The sequence below is a fragment of the Thunnus maccoyii genome, chromosome 23 (assembly GCF_910596095.1).
Source record: "Thunnus maccoyii chromosome 23, fThuMac1.1, whole genome shotgun sequence".
In the NCBI taxonomy this organism is placed as follows: Eukaryota; Metazoa; Chordata; class Actinopteri; order Scombriformes; family Scombridae; genus Thunnus; species Thunnus maccoyii.
In genome coordinates, this window is record NC_056555.1 from 16,156,939 (window position 1) to 16,178,080 (window position 21,142).

The 21,142-nt window shown below is 41.3% G+C and overlaps 1 protein-coding gene across 4 annotated transcripts in view; it reads left to right on the forward strand.

Moving 5' to 3' along the window:
- The window catches only part of prrt4b (proline rich transmembrane protein 4b), a 31,103-nt gene extending 10,371 nt beyond the window's left edge, over positions 1-20,732 (forward strand). For all 4 annotated transcript variants that reach the window (XM_042402717.1, XM_042402716.1, XM_042402714.1 and 1 more), the window contains 3 exons: positions 5,560-6,704; positions 12,299-12,442; positions 17,817-20,732. In XM_042402717.1, coding sequence (XP_042258651.1) covers positions 5,651-6,704; positions 12,299-12,442; positions 17,817-19,891 — 3,273 coding nt within the window. In that variant the 5' untranslated portion in view covers positions 5,560-5,650 and the 3' untranslated portion in view covers positions 19,892-20,732. The remainder of the gene's footprint in view (positions 1-5,559; positions 6,705-12,298; positions 12,443-17,816) is intronic.
- The last annotated feature ends 410 nt before the right edge of the window (positions 20,733-21,142 follow it).

Below are 21,142 nucleotides of genomic sequence, written 5' to 3' on the forward strand. Positions count from 1 at the left end.
CTGCAGAGGGATGTACAGAATTATGCATGCATGCCTGTTTAAGCAGATGCAAACATGGATTGGGTTGTGTGTGTGAGTGTGTGTGACTAGGCATTTGCATGTGTGTGCAACACACTCCTAAAAGCAGAACAGCGGAGTCCAATAGGTGCTCAAATCCAAGGGATTAGCGAGACGTCTTTGGCTTCAGCTGTCACCATGGCAAAGGCAGCCGGTGGAACGCCTGTGTTCGAGAGCGTCCTTTATAATCGTCAGGTTCACTGCATTCATCAGCTCTGGAGGCTAACACAAGCACTAGCCCGGCACAATTAATGTCACTCTCAAGGATGTAGAATATGTTTCACGAGTGGTCAAAGTGGGGTAGTAAAGAGGTGGAGAAAAAGAGGCATGGAAGATGTTTGTGGAACCAAACAAATTTGAGAAATAAGAAAATTGACAGATTGCAGAAATCAACAGGATTTTTCAGGAAAAAAAAAACACAACTCCAGAGGCTGTTACTACTAACTTGAAAGTCAAAGAGAAATTCTGCATGGGGACATTGGAATTGTAAGATTGCATCACCAGAGGAAACACCACAGATTAGAATAGCTTGGCATTAATCTTGTTTGTAAATAGCACGCTGAATGCTGCTGGGTTGTAATGCAGGATAGTACGTAACCTGTTGGAGTCCTGCCTGTGATGCTGCTCTTGTGGACACATGACCAGGGCATTTGGTTATTCTCGGACATGAGAGCTGCTCTCATTATGGTCAATAATGCCCAGGAACTATCGACCTGCAGCTGGCCATACCATTTCTATCTGTTTCACAGACTTGTACAAGCTATGTCACAGCTCACAATTTAGCTACGGGATGTAAAACGTTATGAGGATCAGCTTGAAATTGGTCTGTGACAGAGGTTGCATGTAGTGATGAAACCCCAGAGAACTAGTTTCACTCAGCTCTATGGAGCTTTATTGCTTCTTTGAGCTCACTGTTTTGGTTTAACTCTCCTGTTTTGGTTCAGTCAGAGTGATGTGAGAACATTTACCACCTTACCAAGAATAATCATACACACTCAGATTTTAATTTTAATTTGTGTCGTTCTTAATGTGCATCTTAACTAGATGACTGAAGATAACTGAAGATAATTTGCTATGACCATTAATGACACCAACATTGATTGATAGATAGACAGACGTTAAGTGCTCTAACACTTTATAAAGCCCTTCGAATGTGCTGCTTTACGCAGAATAAATCCCTGCTGGCTTAAAGCGGCCAGTCAGATTGAATCTGTGCAGTATTGACATCCCCCTTGTAGCGTCAAAGTCAGGGGAGGACAGCAGGAAAAAGCCATAAGTTGACTCCTTAGATGGGAGATAGAGGCTATGATGTTAAAGAGCTGCGATCAAAAATACAAGCCTTCAGCAGCACGTGGGAGGATGCACATGTAAATACACACTCAGATACAAGTGCACCTACATATAACCATGGAAATATAGCAGGGTGAAAACTAGTGCTTGTAAATATGCACACCCACACAGCAGAGTCAGAAAAAAAAACAACCACTGTGACCCATAACAGTAGCCATTTGCAGGGAGGTAAATTACTCCATTATACCGGACTATGTCATTGATCCTCAGGCCTTGCCGTGCTTATAGCAGGTTTGTTAAAACGTAATGACATTGGAGACAGTCAATTTGTCTCCATTTGTGACACCCCTTGGTGTAGAGCCTCTCCATTTCAATCACTCAGGAAGGATACACACCTCTAATTCAGTCACCACATTTCTCCTTCACTTCTCCTTTTACAGCTTTCTTTTATCTTCCTTACGTTCATTATTAAAATACTGTACTTCTCTCCTCATCTTTCTCTCTCAAACGCTTTACTACAGTGGCCTTATTATTAGCACCAAAGTGATCACAGAGGGGCCTGTAAAGCTGTGATGCTGCTATCAGATTAATTTAGAATAGAGAAATTTCCATAGAGAAATACAGTACAGCAGGTTGAAAGCCGATTGAGATCAAGATGGCTGACGGTCCTGAGAGAAGAGAGGAGAGAGTGGGGACACACACACACAGAGACCAATCTGAAAAACAGGAGTCTGTTTACAGAGTTAATAAAAGAGGCTCTGGCAACAAACTAAGATGGGCATTAGGCAGACTGCCTCAGAGTTTACTCTCCCGGACTAAGAATGCCACAACTGCATGTCAATATGGTGCCTCTCTCCCTTTACTTTACTGCCCTTGTCTTTTGCTCTCTGCCCTTCTTTTCTGCCTCTCTTTCTTTGTCTTTGTCAGGAGCAGTGAGACAAAACGCCAGCAAAATAATAGAGGGGACTTATAAATTCCCCACACACACTTTTTATAGTTCCTTTCCACTTGCTCTGCTGCCTGTCAAACCAGACAATGCCTTTACTAGCAGCCATGTATTTGATGTGGTGACAAGTGGTGACAAGTTAAAGACCTCTATCTCCAATTATAGTAAAGCACAAGCGGTGCGGTTTTTAGATTGATTGGTGGCTACATGGCTGCTGATCAATTAGTTTGCTTATTTGTTTCAAATTTTTAACTTTTCTACTAATGAAATTGGGTAAGTTCTGGACAGAGTTTATGAGAGTTTGTGATGGCTAAACACTGGTTCTGCATCGCTCAGAAAACTACAACTGTTTTCTTTACATTTTAAGTATTTAAAGCAGCATTTTTATATCATTAAATGGATCACATGACTACTTGTATGTGAAAGGGGTCGTTCGTAGAGATGAACCGCAGAAAACTATAAACCAACTCTGCAGCTCTCTTTATAGCATCTTTTAGTTCACTGTTTTGGTTTTACAGCTCGTGACTCAACTGTTTCATCCCTCTCATCTGCATTTTTTTTTTTTTTAAACCCTAGCAGGCAGCTGTTTTCCACAGAAACGCTCTAAATACTGACTGTAGGCTAGTTGTCCAGCACCAAACTGCAGACAGACAAAGTTAGCAGCTAGTGGGTGAATATAATAGGGAATTTAACAGTTAAGAGCCATATATATAGCTCAGGAGTTAGTGGAGACCAAAACAGAGCTAAAAGGAGAGTGACTATTAGACTTATATTAAGGTGGCCATAAGCACAACTGCAAATGAATGATAATGTTTAATGTGTAAATAAGCAACTGTTTGCTAACATGTTCCCCATGTCAACATAAAAGTTGATAATGTGCCATTGTTGTGTTTATGGCTTGATTCTGCTGCCCCTGAGTGGCCAAAAAAAGTCAGTTAAAAAAAAAGTCTCCAAAATGAAGCAACATCATAGTGTATTGGGAGATACAATGGGATCTAGGAATATAGCTTATCTTAACTTAGTATATGGAAATAGTTGCATAATAAACTTTTACAAATCCTTCATCAGGGCTTTAAAATTGTAGTCAATTGTAATTTTATGTCCAAGACGGAGCTGCAGTGAATTCTACCTTCACTTTTTTGGAGGTGGAAGACTGAAGACTTAAAACTAAAAACATCTATCTTTAAGAAAACACTCTTGCATGAGTGCCATGCCAAGATGAGTCAGCCATCAACAAAATACCATCTGCTATATTACTTGTGTCAAATCAGACAACGTAGGAATGGAAAGTCTTCTACTTGCCTAGGTAATTGAAAAGAACAGCTTAGTATGCACTCAGTTCTGCACAGAACTGCACACGTGGTGATGTTTTCATAACAAGGAAATATTAGAAAGAAAGCCTTAGTGACCCATACCTACAGTACACAAAATCATTCTGATTAAGTGATTCTACAATCAAAGATAAAGGGAAATATCCTATAAAGTAAGCATTTTGAGCTCTACGTGAGTTTCCTTTTACCACACCAGGTGATACTGAGCAAATGTGATACTGTGGGGTAATGTTAGCCAAAATAAATTATACATATTCCCCGCTGTCTAAATAATTGATCAGTTATGCGTCAAATGTACAAAAAGGCAATCAGGAGTTAGAGATAATTTGCCCCAAGCTTAACAACTAATTGAACGCTTCTACAGATAATAAAATGAACTTGATTCCACAGCAAGCCATCTTATACTTTAAAGGCAGCATTAAATAGTTTATTGGCCTTTCTATAAACCTTTAGAAATTGCTGGCAAAATGTCTTGAAGAAGCCAAAAAAGTGTATCTGTGTGGGTGTGTGTACCTGCGACAGAATAGTACATGTGGGCGAACAAGCACCGAATTGCGCTAACATGCAGAGTCAGATTTAAATTAATCTAGAATCATATCTCTGCACGCATGAAATGTGACTGTGAGTGGGTTGGTTGGCGCAAGCTTGAACAAACAGGCATCTAAAAACAACCTCACCTCATTGGAAACTGATTTCGTGCTGTTCAGTCAAAATGCTAAAACGAGGGAGTGTGTGGGAAGCTCTATGTTTGACCCCCCTTCGTAGTGAGTCTTCATATCTCAGCATCTAACTGTGTATCCAGGCTGGTTCTATCCCTCCAGGCAGGCACAGAGGGGGAGATAGCAGGTGAAGTCCCTGCTCTCCTGATCAGTGAGAACAAGACTGAGACTCTTATGGCAGTGGCTGATTGATCTCGTGTGTGTGTGTGCATGAAAGAAAAGAGAAAAGAACTCGAGAGAGTGGAGAGTACTGGTGTGGATTTGAGAAAAAAGTGAGTCGTATATAAACTTGTCAGAGACATGAACAAAGGCTGACAGTGAAGAAAAACAGGGAAATAACATTCATAAAGAGAATGAGAGCATGACAGAGAAGCTGGAGAGAACTTCACTGTGATTGCGGTTTTCTGTGAATATTGGTGTTTTTTTTTGTCACTCTCGCACAAACAGATCTTTCTCCCTCTGCTTTAAAGACAAAATAAATCTGAGATTGAAAGAGAGCAAGGCCAAAGGAGGAGGGGGAGCCAATGGGGGAGTTAAGTACAACTAAAGCATACAGGTTGTTGTTCTCACAGGGGAAATTCCTTTGGTTCCCTAGTCTTTTCACTGAGGCAACAGGCTAGTGACTTTGAACCACTCAGTGCTCCACAAAAGAAAAAGAGGTCCCTCTATTCTTGTGCTGGAAAGCCAGACCCTAATTCTTCACTAACCTCCCCCAACCCTACTCACACACACACAAACACACACTTTATTTCTTGACCACTCCTCGCTGAGTAGAATACATATGCATAGAAGGTTCTTTCCCTAATTGGTCAGTCCGTGTAGCCGCCCAACAACTGTGACACAGTATGCATGTGAGCAACAGCATGACATAAATACTGACCACCACATCTAACAGGACACCACTAATTGTGGGGTGTCCGTAATATTTAAGTTCTTGTTGTGATTTGTGGTGGGTGACATATTTTCAGCTTGCTAACTTCGGCAGTCGCTTGTAATGGGTGGTAAACTTGATTCACTTTACAGTCTGAAAAAAAAAAAAAACAGCTGAAAAGCAGGTCACACTCTGAGAAACTGAGGCTTAGCCTTCCAGAAATGTTCGATGAAAAGAAAAATCAACAGATGCGAATCCCACCAAGTTTTTGTCAACTCAAACTTAGTTGTGCAAGAATGGACTGAAAGTGTGTCACTCAGTGTCCTGTGTGTTCTTGTTTTCTAGGCCATTTTGCTGGAAAACCAGCTAAACCCGCCTCAGAGAGCTGAAGAATGGAGAACAACATGTGACCGATTCGTACACCACTGTCGACAGGATGCTTCGCCTCCACCAGACCTTTGCGCTCTGCTTCTGGTGTCTTTTGCTACTTCACAGGCAGGCTCTGGCTGACGAAGAGGCCCTCTGGGGACCGACGCCATCAAGAGAAAATCCACCTGAAAATAAGCAGAGCTCTTACTGGTGGACTCCGTCTCTGCCAAAACTCCCGCCCCTTCCCTCACTGCCATTCCATATCCCCTTTTATTCCTCGGAGAATAACGACAAGACTACTGTGTTGACCACAACCACCGAAGGGCTGACAGAACCAATCGATCACTTGCGAGACCACTCGGGTTCGGGGGAAGGGAGCATTTTTGAAGCCTCTGAACCACCCACCACTTCGACTCAGGGGCTGCTAACCAGTGTAACAAAGATAAGGACAGAATCACTTCCCACAGGGACATCAGATTCTCCACGCAGCAGCATAGCGCAGAGCGACAATGATACTCTTGTTTCAGACTCCTACTCTCCCACAAGCAGTTCTATCGGAAACACTGTGTTCACCAACAGTCCCACGAGCACAAGCGCTCCTGAACAAAATGCAACACATACCCACTCACCACAGGGCTCTACACAAGCAGCCAAACCCAGCATGGGTACCACTGCACAACACCTCCCAGAGGAACACACTGATAAAGAGGAAGCGGAAGAATTCTCAGAAAAGATCCCTTCCACAATCGCACCAGAAACTACAGTTCCCACTGCCTTGACGTGGGCAGTGGCGCAAACCACAACAACAAACCCAGGACTGGTGGAGACCACACTGACCAGACACCCTCTAGGACCTGTTACTCCCCCCATGTCCCCACAAACCACATTTGTCACAACACCACAGGACCCCACTGTTAGTTTGAGTACTGAAGCGGCCACAATGGTAAAAATGCACCCCACTCAAAGTGAGACTGACTGGGGCTTCTCTGAGGCCAGGTCGAGGTCCATGGAGGAACAGCTGGGGGTAATCACCACTACCATGGGGATCGATGACGAACTACTGCCAGTATCCATAACAAGCACAACTCAGAGCCAAAAGGTTAACTTCCCAATAACAGAAGGTAAGCAAAAGTTAAACAATCAATAGTGGCTGGATTGACTCAATAGATGTGATCATTCATCTGCAGGCAGGTCTTAAGTGTTCAATAGATGGCTGTCAAAAGACAGACAGTTCAGCTTGATTGATGACATTTCTGACATGGTAAATAGTCAAAGGTCGGACATTTGCAAAAATCCAGATCATGTTGAAACTCTGTCAACACTCATTAAGTACAAGTCTGGAATCAACATTAACATGACTGCATTAATGAATTATATGTTGGAATTTATGCATATTTAGCTTGGAGAAAGTATCTTAAAGGTATATTTCAGATGTTTTACTTAGTGGTGGTTTTAAGGCATGTACATTAGCTCTGGCTACTGATCCTGTGGAGAAATTAATCCCAGCAACATGGCATCTTGCAGAAATCCAAGGTAATCCAGGATAGAGCAACCAAAACATGTATAAACAACACACTACAACAGAATGAAACATCTTTCCAATACTTGATTCTCACAGACTATTCAACAAAATAGTTTTATGACACAGTAAGTCTGACAGGAGAATAAAGCATCAGAATTTGTTGTGCAGTCAGTTGTGGGTGGTTGAAACCTTTTTTTGAGTGATGCATTGTTGTTTACTGGTCTCATCCATTCCCTAAATTCATTTTGAATTTCACAATCACCACCAGTGAGTAATTCATAACACCTAATGTAAAAAAAAGTCTGAAATATCCCTTTAAGAGTCTGTAACGAGTTTTCAAGCTGCAACTCTACTTCAATATTGCATAAGCCATTACCTCAGTGAATGGAAGGAAAGAGTATTTGATTGAATGCTGCTTAGTGGTGGTTTTGTTCTCCACAGTGCATGAAAAGAGAAAAATGATGAGCTAAAACAGCTACTGGTAGCTGGTGGGTTTCTTCGAGACTTTGATACAACATAGAGGCAATACCTCCTTCCTTCCCTGGCCCATCCCCCAATACTGGTGGCAGTCTGGTGTCTGTATGCTTAATGAGTCTTCAGAAGAAGATCCTCCTCCAAGTACAGACACATTCATCATGTAGGGTCAAAGGCTTGGCCAGAGAATGATGACTTGATTATTCACAGCCAGGGAGGCTCAGCGTCCATCTTATGAAACCTTGATGGTTTGGTGGATACATACATATGGTACTACTGCATGAGTACGACACAATGATATTCTGTTTGTGCATTAGTTTCCATATTTTCATGCTGTCGACACAACAAAAGTATAAATGTAATTTTGCAATCAACATTTATTTTAGTAAATAAATAAATACACAAGCAAGTAGGCTAAAACTATTATTGTAAGGCAATTAATCCCAACATACTAATTATGGTATATAATATGTTTATTATTATTACCCCTTTTCTGCAATATATTTGGCATCATATATGATATTTACTGTACTAATGCCAAAGTACAGTACATGTTAAATGTTTCTTAATCCAATTATTTTAAAACTTTTATTTAACTTGAAAATTGTGTTGTATATTTTTAGTTGCTTACTACAATAGATTCATAAATTAATGTCTTTTTTTACATTAGTCATCACCTCTGTTTCTTAATATACAAAATCATATTAGCTTTCTCCCATATTATATTTTTCTTATATGAAGTCAGAAATAAATCTCACGTTCAGAATTCAGACACTTTTGGACACAGTCAATGTGTTTTTGCGTTTGCAGTGTTGGCGTGCAACCATTCCAGATCTTACCTCTCCCATGCTATGCTTTATGCTGCCTGCGCAGGAACTGGTGTAGTGTTTTGTCTGTGTCACCTGGTGTTGTGTCTACACTTGTTTTCGGTTGTGCACCGTGTGGCGGCATAAAGAGGAGGGGGCTTGGCCCTGGACGGGGAAGGCTGCTGTGGCCTTGTATCAGTATTCCAAGCGCACACTCAGCAAAACCACCACCTCTCCTGTGGGACCATCCGCCCGCCAGTCGCTGTTCATGGATGCTGAACATGCTTCTTGCCATTTAGTCTCCTCCCTCCCCCCTTTTTTGAAATCTTTTTGCCTCTGTACAAACACAAATCCCTGTCATTTTGTGCTATGGACAGACATGTCAGCCATGGCTGCTTTGAAAGATAAAATGTTTTGACAGGGATGAGAGAAGCTTCTGGTTGTCCAAGAAGGATGGAAAGCTAACAGAAAAAAAGTGCATTTATGTACCCTTGAAGTCAGACTAGTGTAGTATTCACCAGAGTCTTGCAGTGTTTAAACAACACCTTGCCAAAGGACACAGGAGGAGACTAATATGAAAATGAGAGCACGGCACCCCTGCATTATCATACATTATCCTAATGTGAATGTTGTATCTGTGTGCTGTAATTTACTTTAAAGCTGCACAGGGTGAATCATTTCACTACTGGAGTTGTGAAACACCTTCACAAATGGGAAATGGCTGGGTTTCCATTGATTTAGAGAAGATTTGCTATGTGCTATTGCCCTTGAGGAGGCTAAGAGGTAAAAAAAAAACAACAAAAAAAAAACAAAACAGCAATGCTCTGCATCTGTGTCACATTCTCTACGAAGGGACACTCTGACATCCGATAGCAAGGGCAATTATGAGAGGAGAAAGCAGAAAAAGGAGGGAAAAAAGAACCGGGGTTGAGGATGGTGAGGTATGGGGGTTGAAAATATAGGTTTTCTAAAGCATCCCAGATAGCTGTGGCTGTAATATTTCTTGCAAAAAGCTTTCCTTTATCCTGCACCTTCTTTCCCCTCCTCCCATCTTTTCCATTACTGTATGCTGCACTAATAGACTGTGGTGACACTAGACCCATAACACACTCCATTAATACCTGCAAGGATATATTGTGTCTGTGATAAGCGCTGTACCAAACAGCTAAATTGTAGCCATTGACAGTTTAATTGATTATGGAAATAGTTTTTACGCACACAGTATGTGACATGAATAAATGATGCCCTTGTATAGAATTTAAATGAAAAAAGGACAATAATGCAAAAAAAAAAAAAGAAGACTGTGATGACTTTAATATTATGATAATCCTCTCATAATGACTCCTTTATCCACACTGAATCTGTGAGTTTTAAAAAACTGGATGGATTAGGGCAGTTTGTTTTTAAGATTTGACCCACAGCTCTCAGGCTGAATGAACCACAGGAAAAGACCTGACTGATGCAAATCTATAATTATAGAACAATCAGGATTACTCCTGCCCTTTATTCAGACTGCTGTTAAAGCAAGACATAAGAGTATAATGGGGTTCAGAAAATGCCACAAATCCCTTAGTAACCATCTTGAAAATGAGCCAAAACAGGAGCAACGTGATGTAATTTTGTGCAAGTACATTAACTCAAGATGAGGTATCTCAGTCATGATATCCTATTTTAATGCATCTGATTATGAGCACTGCTATTCACACACTCTGCAACAAACCCACACATGCCTTCTTTCACAAACTCACTCAGGGCTTACGTAGATAAAACAGAGTGTAATGGACGGCAACATTATCTATGATTTTATCTAGTAGCTGAAGATAATGAGGAGCTTCTGAAACACTCCACATTCTACTACATTTTAATAACATATACCACACCAAAAATGGCCGTCATTGCTATATTTTTGCCCGCTGTGGGTGATATTTAAAATTCAAATTAGACTAGATCTCACGATGAAAACTACATTTTCATCCTATGTGCATGTGAAGAAAGGCTGAAAGAAATTATGTATGGACTAATGTATGTACTAATTAAGTAGACACTTAAAATGTGAATTCAGCACTAATGTAGAAGTTGTTCAAGAAGTAAAATGCAGATAGTCCACACACACCTTCTTCTCTCATCCCTTTCTGCTTTTCATTTTGCTCCGTCAGCAGAGTCTGTGTAAATAGCTGGTCATCAGTAATTTTGCTTGTGATGTACTAAAGAGATGAGTCCCACTATTTGGATATGAGTGAGTGAGTGAGTGCATATGTTAATTGTCCTTATGTCTCATTTGTGGCAGATCTCGTTAGCCGTGGTAATTAAATCCAACACTACAGTGTGTCTGAACTGCGTATCTGAGATGCTGCAGTGAAATGATCCGGCTGCGGTATCCGGTGTCTCCGTCCAAGTCACTCGATACACTTAACAAACAACTTAATTACAACACACTGTGAAACAAAAGCATTGAGAGTTTTAAGTCAGACTCTGTCAGAACTCAACTTTCAGGGTATTGGGGTTTTGGGAAAAAACAAGTTTTCGCAAAAGATACTGACTTAAAAAAAAAAGGCTAAACTTCAAATCCCAGGTTTTCAAACTACACACGGTTCTACCAATTAGTAATCTTTTGTTAAGATAAGGTACATACTTCTCCTTTTTGAATAAAATTACCAATTTGTACACACTCAAAATTTTAAGGTTGTGAGTCCAATTTCAGATGTCAAGTTTTGAACAGTTCTAGCCTGATTATCACATTGAATGACAGACTTGACTGCAGACTTTAAGGCAAAAAAAAAAAAAAAGAGTTGCAGGCCTCTGACTTAATCTCACCTTGAAATTTGCTTATGAAGACTGGTGGCTTTAATAACAGCTTCAGTATATTTGTGCAGGTGTGCACACAGTTGTCATTACTCTCCCTCTCCTTTTGGACAAATCTCCAGCTGTCTGGAGGTCAACAGTGCAATAAAGTGACAAAAAAGGTTTTGCTTTAGAGACTTTTTAAACGTACAATTAAAGCGAGCACTGTGTACATGACCTAGATTATAAGATAGTAGCTTACTTTACCCCGTAGCTGTTATGATTTCTTTGTAACTCATTATTCCCCCCCAAGCCCCATGCCTTGCTATCTTTTATTAATATTAATTCTGAAGTTACAGATTTACTCTGTACCTGGTATCTCACGCTTCATCACAGTTAGCTCATTGGTTTTTCCCAACAGGATCACTTCCTGAAAATTGTCCTGACTCTCAGCTAGTTCATCATTCATTTATAAGTACTGTACTGTGTTGTAAAGCACACAATTCCAGTCCAAAGGGTTGACTGTGAAAACATATTTTGTGAGTGTACCAAAGGGAAAACAAAATGATGTGGCTCTGTCATGCTATTCAATCATGCAGGCATTACTCTCGCATTCTCTCTGTCTCTTACTTTCTTTATCTCTTTCTCTCTCTATGTGTTCTATGTGCTGATATGCCTTTTCTTGTTTACCTCAACTGTGGAGGTAAACAAGAAAAGAAAAGGCATTTCATAAAGACAGTTGAACAAGAGGTCCTGGTTCATGATAGACCAGGGCGGACACACCCAAGCACACACACTCATAAACAAGCACACACACATCGGGATGTCAATGTAATTAGACTACAGAGGGCCAGACTACTGTGTTATGGATGACTGGCTACAACTAAGTGGATGATAGGCCGATCCATTTGACAGAACTGGGTTAAGAAATACAGTCCTTCTGCGTTTTTTGCAGTGTGAAGTCTCAGATGTGAGCACAAGAAGGAGAGGGTTAAACTCTCTTGTTGGCAGGCTCCAGATTTGTTAATCTGTTTTTCTTAGACTTCTTTGGAGCTGCAGTGTTGTGTAATTTAAACTGTATTCCTGATCGCTTTGAGATCGCTTGGAGGTTAAATTGCCTGTGTCTTCCCAGAGCTGCCAGCTAAAGAAGATAAGGCGGATGAGGATGAAGAAGGTGTGGTTCCTTCAGCTGCAGACGGGGATGGTGACACGGAGTTGGCAGACGTTTCCACGCCATACACTAAGCTGCTAACAACATCCTTGCCACAGAGCACAGGTGAGCAAACACATCCGTTAAGATGTAAACAAACACTGCAACTAACTTCAAAATCCCATGGCTTTCAAGCATGTATTCACACTGTCATACTGTTACGAAGGCAACTAAAATGACTGCATGCTGTACTTCCAGAAGCCATCCCGTAGTCTGTAAGTAAATCTGTCAAAAGACGAGGAGAAACAATTACCCTGCATCCTTTGCCTGAAGCCATTAATTGCTTCCAAAGGGAGGAGAAATCTGCTCATTCAAGCTGTGAACTTCAGAGAACAGGAAAGATAGGGAACAATGCCCACCTGATAAACAAATATTTCACTGTTCTGCTTCTCAGATAAGTATTCATTGATCTGGCGATAATACCTGCCTTTAAAAAACTGAAAAGACATACAGTTATTGATTAAGACTAGCCAATGACAACCGAACACTTAAAGTAGAGTTACTGCACATGGTAGTTTCAATACATTTTTAAAAAGTGTGAATATTTTTCCTGTTTTGGGTTTTTTATCCATGAGGACATGATAGAAATGTCAACTGGCTCTTTTAATAGATTTGTGAATCTATAAATATCATTACTATTATTATTATCAGATGTATATAATCCCTATAAATCTGTATATAATTGAATATGTGGAATATCAACGGACAAAACCTCATAGATGTATAACTTGATCGACATGAAATTAAAATAGGTTTCACATTTCACATGTTGCCCAGTTCACAGGAGCAGATGTAACCCACATTGCCTCGCCCAGAATAGCAAATGTTGTCAAGTGATTTTCAAAAATAGATTTGTCAAATGTGCCACTTGCTGATGATGGGACGCCACGGGGCTCACTAGTTTGGTTTGTCACGAGTGAGTGAGTGAGTGAGTGAAACTTAAGTGTTATTACTCTGTCTGCCATATAAAGGTGTCGTCCCCGTAGCGAAAATCTGTTATTGAAAATATCAGCTGCACATAAACAAATTTGCAATCATCATATAGGCTTTCTTATTTGCTGGAGCAGGTGTTTTTCACAAACTGCAGCTGTTTAGGAATAAGATCAAACCTCAGTCTCGCGGGCCCCAACACACACAAGTGGCTCCTCCTCAGTATGCGCCATCTAACTTCTCCATGAGCTCCCACTAAATTGCTTTTACTGAGGTGAGCTAAATTGAAAATGAAAGCAATCAGGGGAAAACTAAATGGAGTCCTCAGTTTCACGATGCAGCATCAACACGTAGCCAATTAAAGATGAGTGTGGGGTCGTGGTCTTTGTAACATCAGAGGAATCCCTCACCTTCATTACCTCACCTGATTTAAGGTGCCTTAGGTCAGGCCTTTCAAGATTTATTAGCAAAACCCAAATAAATGAAGAAATAAATAGCCTCTGAGCACTAATAGTGTTTCCACTGAGACCTAAATGAAAATTCTCCTCACAAGAAATGATCTGTGAAGCACAGCGTCTTATATGGGTTTGTTCATTTTCAGCTTATTACTGCTCATTTATCTTTTGGAATGTGTGGAATCGCTTTGTATTAATAATTGACTAAATTGTCTCAAGACAGGATCTAGGATCTGCAATTCTTCTAATTTTTTACCAAACCAGACATCTACAGTAATAGTGACTGTAATCATTACTGTACATATGCTGCAGGCATTGTGAAAGAATGTGGGATATTGTCATGTAGACGTACAATTTGTCAGATGGTCAGAACAGACTAAATATAAATATGTTGGTACAGACATTCATGATTCCCTGAGAATTTTTACAACATTAACTTAATTTAGTGCCGTTAATTTAGGTCAAAATTTTAACCCAGTACCTGAATAATTGACATTCCCATAAGGCCTCAGCTGTACTTGTGTGGAACTCCATCTCCAAGTCTTTAAAAGATTAAATGAGTTCAAATAACCTCTCAGTTGGTGTCCACAGAGGACATTGTTTTCAGTCTGTGTCCGTCTGCTGTAAATGTGTAACTGTCCCTAGCATGAGAGACTTGTTCCCACAGGAATGTGTCAGATGACCGAGCAGCATGCGGCGGAACATAACGCTCTGATCCATCCTTGTACTGCAGCCACCACATACCAAACCCTGTCCAGGCCGCTCGGCCGGGCTCGGCAGCTCAGATGTGACATTAATCGTCATGAGCGAGGCAACAAAACATGGCACTAATTCAACTCCCAGTCTCATTTTTCCCACTCTGCCTGACTTAGTGGCATCCAAATCATCACCATCGCCCTGGAAAGCAAACAAACGGACAGACAAGTCATTGGGATAACAATGTACTGAACTCCACCTACTTTATCACTGGTCCCCACATTCAAAATGCCTGCAGCTGCGTGTTTGTCTTACGCTCCAGCCACATTTCCCACACAGTTACAGTCTGTTATGATAGTATGACATCGTCAGTGCAGTCGTATCTGAACACTGACATAGTTAATACCCTCATTTAAAGCAGCTAATGTCATAATTTTAAACATGATTCAACATACTGTAGCTCTTCCTTATTTTCCCAATATAACACCTGAGTATCAATGAGATAGCTTTCCTGCAATTTATACTGAACTGGACTAATATCCTAAGTAGTCCCCTTATTATTGTAATGTAGGGCTGCAACTATTTATTATTTTTTGAACAACTTTGAGAAATTGGCTTAGTGTTTAGTCCATAGGATGTAAAAACATGTTGAAATATGTCCTTCACAAGTTCCCAGAGTCAAAGATATTGAATTTACAATGATATAGAACAGAGAAAAAGTGGCAAACTGTCACATTTGAAAAGCTAAAACCATCAAATATTTGCTATTTTTACTTGGTAAATTACTTTTTACTTTTACTTGATTATTTTTCTGTCAGTCAACGTATTTGACATCATATTTTTCAGCACTATTTCAAATAAAAACATTTGTTATGGGATTTCCAGACTCCTTTGGCATTGCTGTGATGCTAAATCAATCACTGGATGTGAAATTCAGTGGCTCCCACTTGTCATATTAAACATCAGTATGGAACAGGATGTTTAATCCATTTGCTAAACTGACTTAATGGTTGCACAGCTTGTACTTTCCTGACAGAGCTGCAGCAGTGTGTGAATGTGTGACATATCTGAATGCACTGACTGATGCTCACACAGCTAATTATATATAATATTACTAATATAGTTGAGTACAATTATGAAAGATCATAATGAGAGGGATGCATAAGGGAGGCATCTTGACAGCATTTGTTTTGCTACAAAAGATACATCAGGGCTTAATTAAAAAACAGTGCATCAGCGCAAAAAAACCAGCCTCTCAAAAACTCATCGATCTGTGTTTTTCATCCTGTTCCTGTTGAGGATGCTGTGAAGCATCAAAAGACAACTCTAATGAAATAAAACTGCTGTGTCGTGCTGAGAGATGCACTGGCAGTTGGTGGTGGGGTCATATTTCCTCGAGCTTGACGTTTTCATTACAACCTGGGACAATGATTCAGCTCTGGGGTCAGGAGACGAACGAGGAAAAATGATAAAGACTTTGTCAACAACTGGCAGGCGGCAGGGAAGTGCTAAAGCTTATGCGTAACCACTTGTGAAAATCTTCTGTCACTCATGAGGATCTGAGGCAGAGAGAGAGAGCATGACTTTGCTCACAAAGAGGTACTTCAGTACAGCAAGTGTCAGCCGTACAAACTCCTGCAAATTCACCTATATACAGCCCAGTATAAACACAAACTGACACAAATTGCGCAGCTGACATGAATCCAAGTGAAAAGGGCTTCAGGCTGTTTGCATCTCAGCATCATCACGGTAATGTTAGAGCACTAAAAGCAGACACAACCATTTCACTCTCCACCTAGAGCTGCAGACCTACACATGTTTAACATAATGGACACTGCACTGTCTTTCCGTGCATTGGATCTGTACAACTGGAAAAACAGGCAGAGAGCAGCTGAAGCAGAAAACATGAAGCATGGGTATGAGACTTGTAAAATTCAGGGCAGTCAAAGAGAATCGTTTCCAATAGAAAAACTGTCCCAGTTTAAAAATAACAAACCCACCTATGGGAGTTTCCCCTTTTTGTGGGTGTTGAAGTGGGTGTTGAAAGGAAATCATAAACAAAAGAGCAAATTATGAGGCCAGGACAGGGTGGGATAGGAAATACAAGGATAGGAAACGCAAGAATGCAACCTATAAAAGTTCATTAAAAAGGCAGATGAGAAGGACTTGAAACAAAAATGTTAAACCACATGAGTTCCGCTTTTAGTTTTATTTAGGAAACGAATAAGATATCTTCAATCTATAGGCAACGATTTAGGGGTTTTGTGGTGCTGACGTCTGCACATTAAAGTTCTTAAAGTGGCACATAACAGTACCACCAGATATAATGTATTCCCCAGGCTTCGCTAGATGTATTTAAATTCCCTGCAATGCTTTTGGCTATATTTAACCACATTTTACACAAAAAAACCACACAACACAAAATTAATGCTAAATGTTGTCATGAGCGCATACAGCACTAAACTTGCCTGCTGTGAGATTTACTACACTTTCATATGTCCCTGTCTCTGTGGTCTATTAAAGCGCCTGGTTCTTTATGGAGGAGTGATTGTCTCTGATAAGCCTGCAGCAAAATGACTGATGAGCCCGTATGTGTGCAAATGACAGAGATGCAATTAGAGGCTGCTTCTCTTTTTTCCCCTACATTTGACTACTTTTTCTGTGGCAAGGTTTTGAAGCTGCCATTATTAGACTAAAGGTCTCAATATGTTTTTTTCTGTGGTGAAAAGATAGCACGCACACGGTGACGGTTATGTTTTATGGAAAAGAACAAGCTCCATGATGTGAAGCTCACCGATGTGCAGACTAGGAACTGAAAGAAATGTTTGTCTTTTTGCCCATCTGTGAGGCATTATACTGTGTGAACAGACTCGTGCTACATCCCATTCAAGTTGTCCCCCAATAATTGAACTGCACAAACAAGTACGACGCAGATGAGCTTTGCAGGTGTCTCGGTAATGTTCATGCAAACACATATATACATGGTTACCTCTTAATTTCCAAAGCTAGACCACTTAGAGTCAGTCCTTTCCTCCACAGTGCTAAAACATGTCTAACACAATCATAATTAACTGCTCTCGCATGGAAACTCAAGATGGTTTACGTAATCCAAGAGAAACTTGCTTTGTGGTTCTGAGTGGGCTGATCTCACACATGCACACACGCCAGCCCAGTTTGAAGTTGCCTTCTTACAAGCTTTTAAACAGGATTAGCACATTAAGAGGAAAGCACGCTTTCACCATCCTGGATGTGAGCCAGTTTGTTCTCTTTGATTTTCTTGTTCTCTTCCTTCCTTTTCAGCTACTATTTAAATATCTATCTGTAATCACGATAGGACTGAAATTCTGCTTTCTTTTTAGGCATTACTCCAGAGACTCCACATATTCCTCTGTACACTGACGACTGGATGACGGACCCAGTGGACAGCGACGTCACCTTCCTTCCAGACTGCAATAAAGAACGTTCTGGGATCTGCAACCTCTCTGACACCTGGGACCCCACAACCTCTACCATCAAGCCCACACAAAACACCACTGTCATGAACCACTCGAGCAACCCCTTTCTGATCCCAGCTCCACCCATGTTGGTGCCCTTGTACACTGACTGGAACAGTGCCATGGCAGCCTGGGGCCTGGCCTGGGAGGCACATGTTTATGGCGCCGGTTGCGTCTTTGCGATGCTGACGCTGGCCTCAGCGCTCAACCTGCTCTGCTTGCCTCTGCGATGTCCATCTGGTTGTGGCTACTTTGCTCTGGTTAGCCTGTTTCTACTAGCTGCTGGTAGTACCAGATCTTTCTTGCTCCTGTATGATGCCTACGGTCACCAGGACCGCTTACCCTCCACCGAGGCCTCACTGATGCTCTATGAGGCACCATTTCCCTGCCTGACTGCAGCTTTTGGCTTGGTTTTCCTTCTCCTTTCCATGCGCTCAAGAATGCAGCTCTCTTACTCAGCCTTCCAGAGACCCTGTTTCCTGGCCTGCCTGGTTGTCCTGCACTTTGCTGCTGCATTCGGTCCGGTGACATTACAGAAGTTCTACCAGCAAAAGCCTCCCCTTTGCCTCTTTCTTTCACTAATCTCCCGTGGAGCCTTTGTAGTTCTGGCAACATTTCTGTCTACTGCCTATTTTGTGTTCTACATCTATGTGAGGGCAGACTCGAAGCACATCTACCACCTGAATAACACGTCTCCAACACCTGCTGAGCGATACAACCGTTGTCCCTTTGCTGAGAGCCGGGACTGGGACCGTGCAGCTGTAACCGTTTGTCTTTCAGCACTGTTTTGTTTAGCCTGCGCAGGACTGCAGCTATATGCAATACTCAATGCTATGGGTGTTGCTGGTGGAGAGGAGGTCTTCCACCCTTGGCCCTGGTGGGCTTTTCAGTTTAGCTGCAGACTGTGTGAGCTAGGGGTTTGTCTCACCTTAGCCTTGGTGGTTGCACAACCTGTCTACTGCTCTGACCACCTTCCAGCTGCTGGAAGCTGCTGGACTGAACTGTTGGCGTCCAAATCGCCAATCCTGCCTGGGAGCTACCAGTGGACCCTTAGCCAGCAGGAGAAGCTCGCCATTGTTGACACCGTTGGGCTTGGAGAGACAGAGAGCCTTCCTCTTTATACTCTTATGGATGAGAGGCTTGGTCGCAGTCTTAATGGACTGGATCTCCTGTACCACAGCAACCGGGCCTTGGCCTACAGAGACCTGGACTTGGATTTGGACACACAGGGTTCAGAAAAACCTGAGGACGGAGGAGGCGGAGAGCCATCAGGTGGATCCTCCTTTACCAGTGACTCCACTACTGACCTGCGGCCACCTTCACCCATCAACCTGCGTCGCAGCATAGATGAGGCGCTCTTCAGTGAAGCCCTCTTTCCCATGAGCCTCTTCAGCCCTGCCAGGCCTATTCGCTGCAGTGATCTATCCATAAACAACCACTGTGCACTTCCCAGCAATGGCCTCTGTGATCCTCTCTCAGCTGACCCTGGCCTTTATAGGACCTCTTCCTGCGTAGAGATGGCCTCTAAACCCCAATCCTCTTGCGCTAAATCTCAAGGAGATCCTGTTGTAGGCGCTCCACCATCTCCCTCCCTGTCCTCCTCCTCCAGCTGTTCATCTCCTGAACGTTGGAGGGGCAGTTCTTCCTCTTGTTCCCTGTACCGAGCCTCTCTAGGGGGCTCATCACTGATCCTCTGCCCGAGCCCAGAGAGACATGCTCGGCAGCTTCTACAGCAGGGGGGCTTGGGCCATGAGGCTTCCTCTGGCCATCAGGGTTCCACTGACCCACAGAGAAACTATCATACACTGGGTGCGGCATCACAGGAAAGCCTGGACCTCGACATGTCATCTGACGCAGACCGATCAGTGCAGGAGGAGTTCATCAGTGTTTGCAGACAAATTGATGCTTTGAGCATCTGCAGCGAAACTATTGATTTATAAAGACAGTCTGGTCACACAAGGGTTACATCGAGGACTTGCTAAGAAGGGTGCCTATTTTGTGCAGCAAGTTGACTGTCAAGATTTATACAGCCTATTTGATAGTGCATGGTAGCTTTTACATACATGATAAAATACCAATAGCTGCCAAAATAACTTTTTTTTTTTGGAGGTTTGAAGAGCTTTCTTATGTGGTCATTAGTGAATGTCTATGAGGGTCTAAGTGCCAAGAATGTCAAGAGCCAAAAGGTAATTTGTAACTTTTACATGTTTGATAAAGGTTGGTGAAGTTTGATACAGTTAAAAGAACAGTAACATTTAACTGAATGGAGGTATAACATGAATTTATTTGTACAAATGTTTTTATTGCATTCCAACATTCCAATATAGTACTGTGACTGAATTAAGCACTTATTAAATACTACTGAAGTCACACGCTTTCAAATCTAGCAGAATATCATTGTAAATCTCATGTTGAACAAATGGGATTAAAATTAAAGGTTTGTCAGACTATAAACTCTACATACCAATGAGCAACACATTTTACTTGCAGTAATGATGCAGCAGTGCCCTCTACTGGTAAACTGCACACTGTGTTACCTTCTCTTTCTACCTGTGTCATCAATGAATTGTGCTTCTACAAACTGACTTGCAGAATCTTCTGACTGGCTTACTAAATTTATTTATGTTCAAACGTAACGTTGCTCTACACACACACTGTTTAATAAAGTTTGTTTTATAATATGTGGCTTGTTTTACTCATGTTGAATAAGACAGGAGTCCATACACAGTTTGATTTCTTTATTCTTTTTTTTTTTTTTTTTTTTTTTAACCATATTGAACAGCAAAAGCAACTTTCCTCTGTAGAGTGTTTTACTGTAAACATATTTTGACGTGATATTCCTCAAAAAATCCTACTGGATTTATTGAATACTGAGTTTTTTCTGTCCATCTAAAAAGCTCATTCTTTCTGTTTTGGTTGATGGGTACAGAGGCTATCAGTGTGTTCTGACTACTGTAGCTATAACATAAGAAAAAACAGTCTAAACCTAATATCTCACTTGTAACAATACTTGTGCTTTTTAGATGGACTAACCGAACCCAGTACTTGACAAATAAGACATTTTAAAAACCTGAATTCTCTCTTTAGGTGGGAAACTGAAAACAAGCAGCAGTCATTTACATCTGAATAGAAGTATATATTTCTCCATATATTCTCATGTACATTTTCTTGCAATACAGTCCAATTGCAAG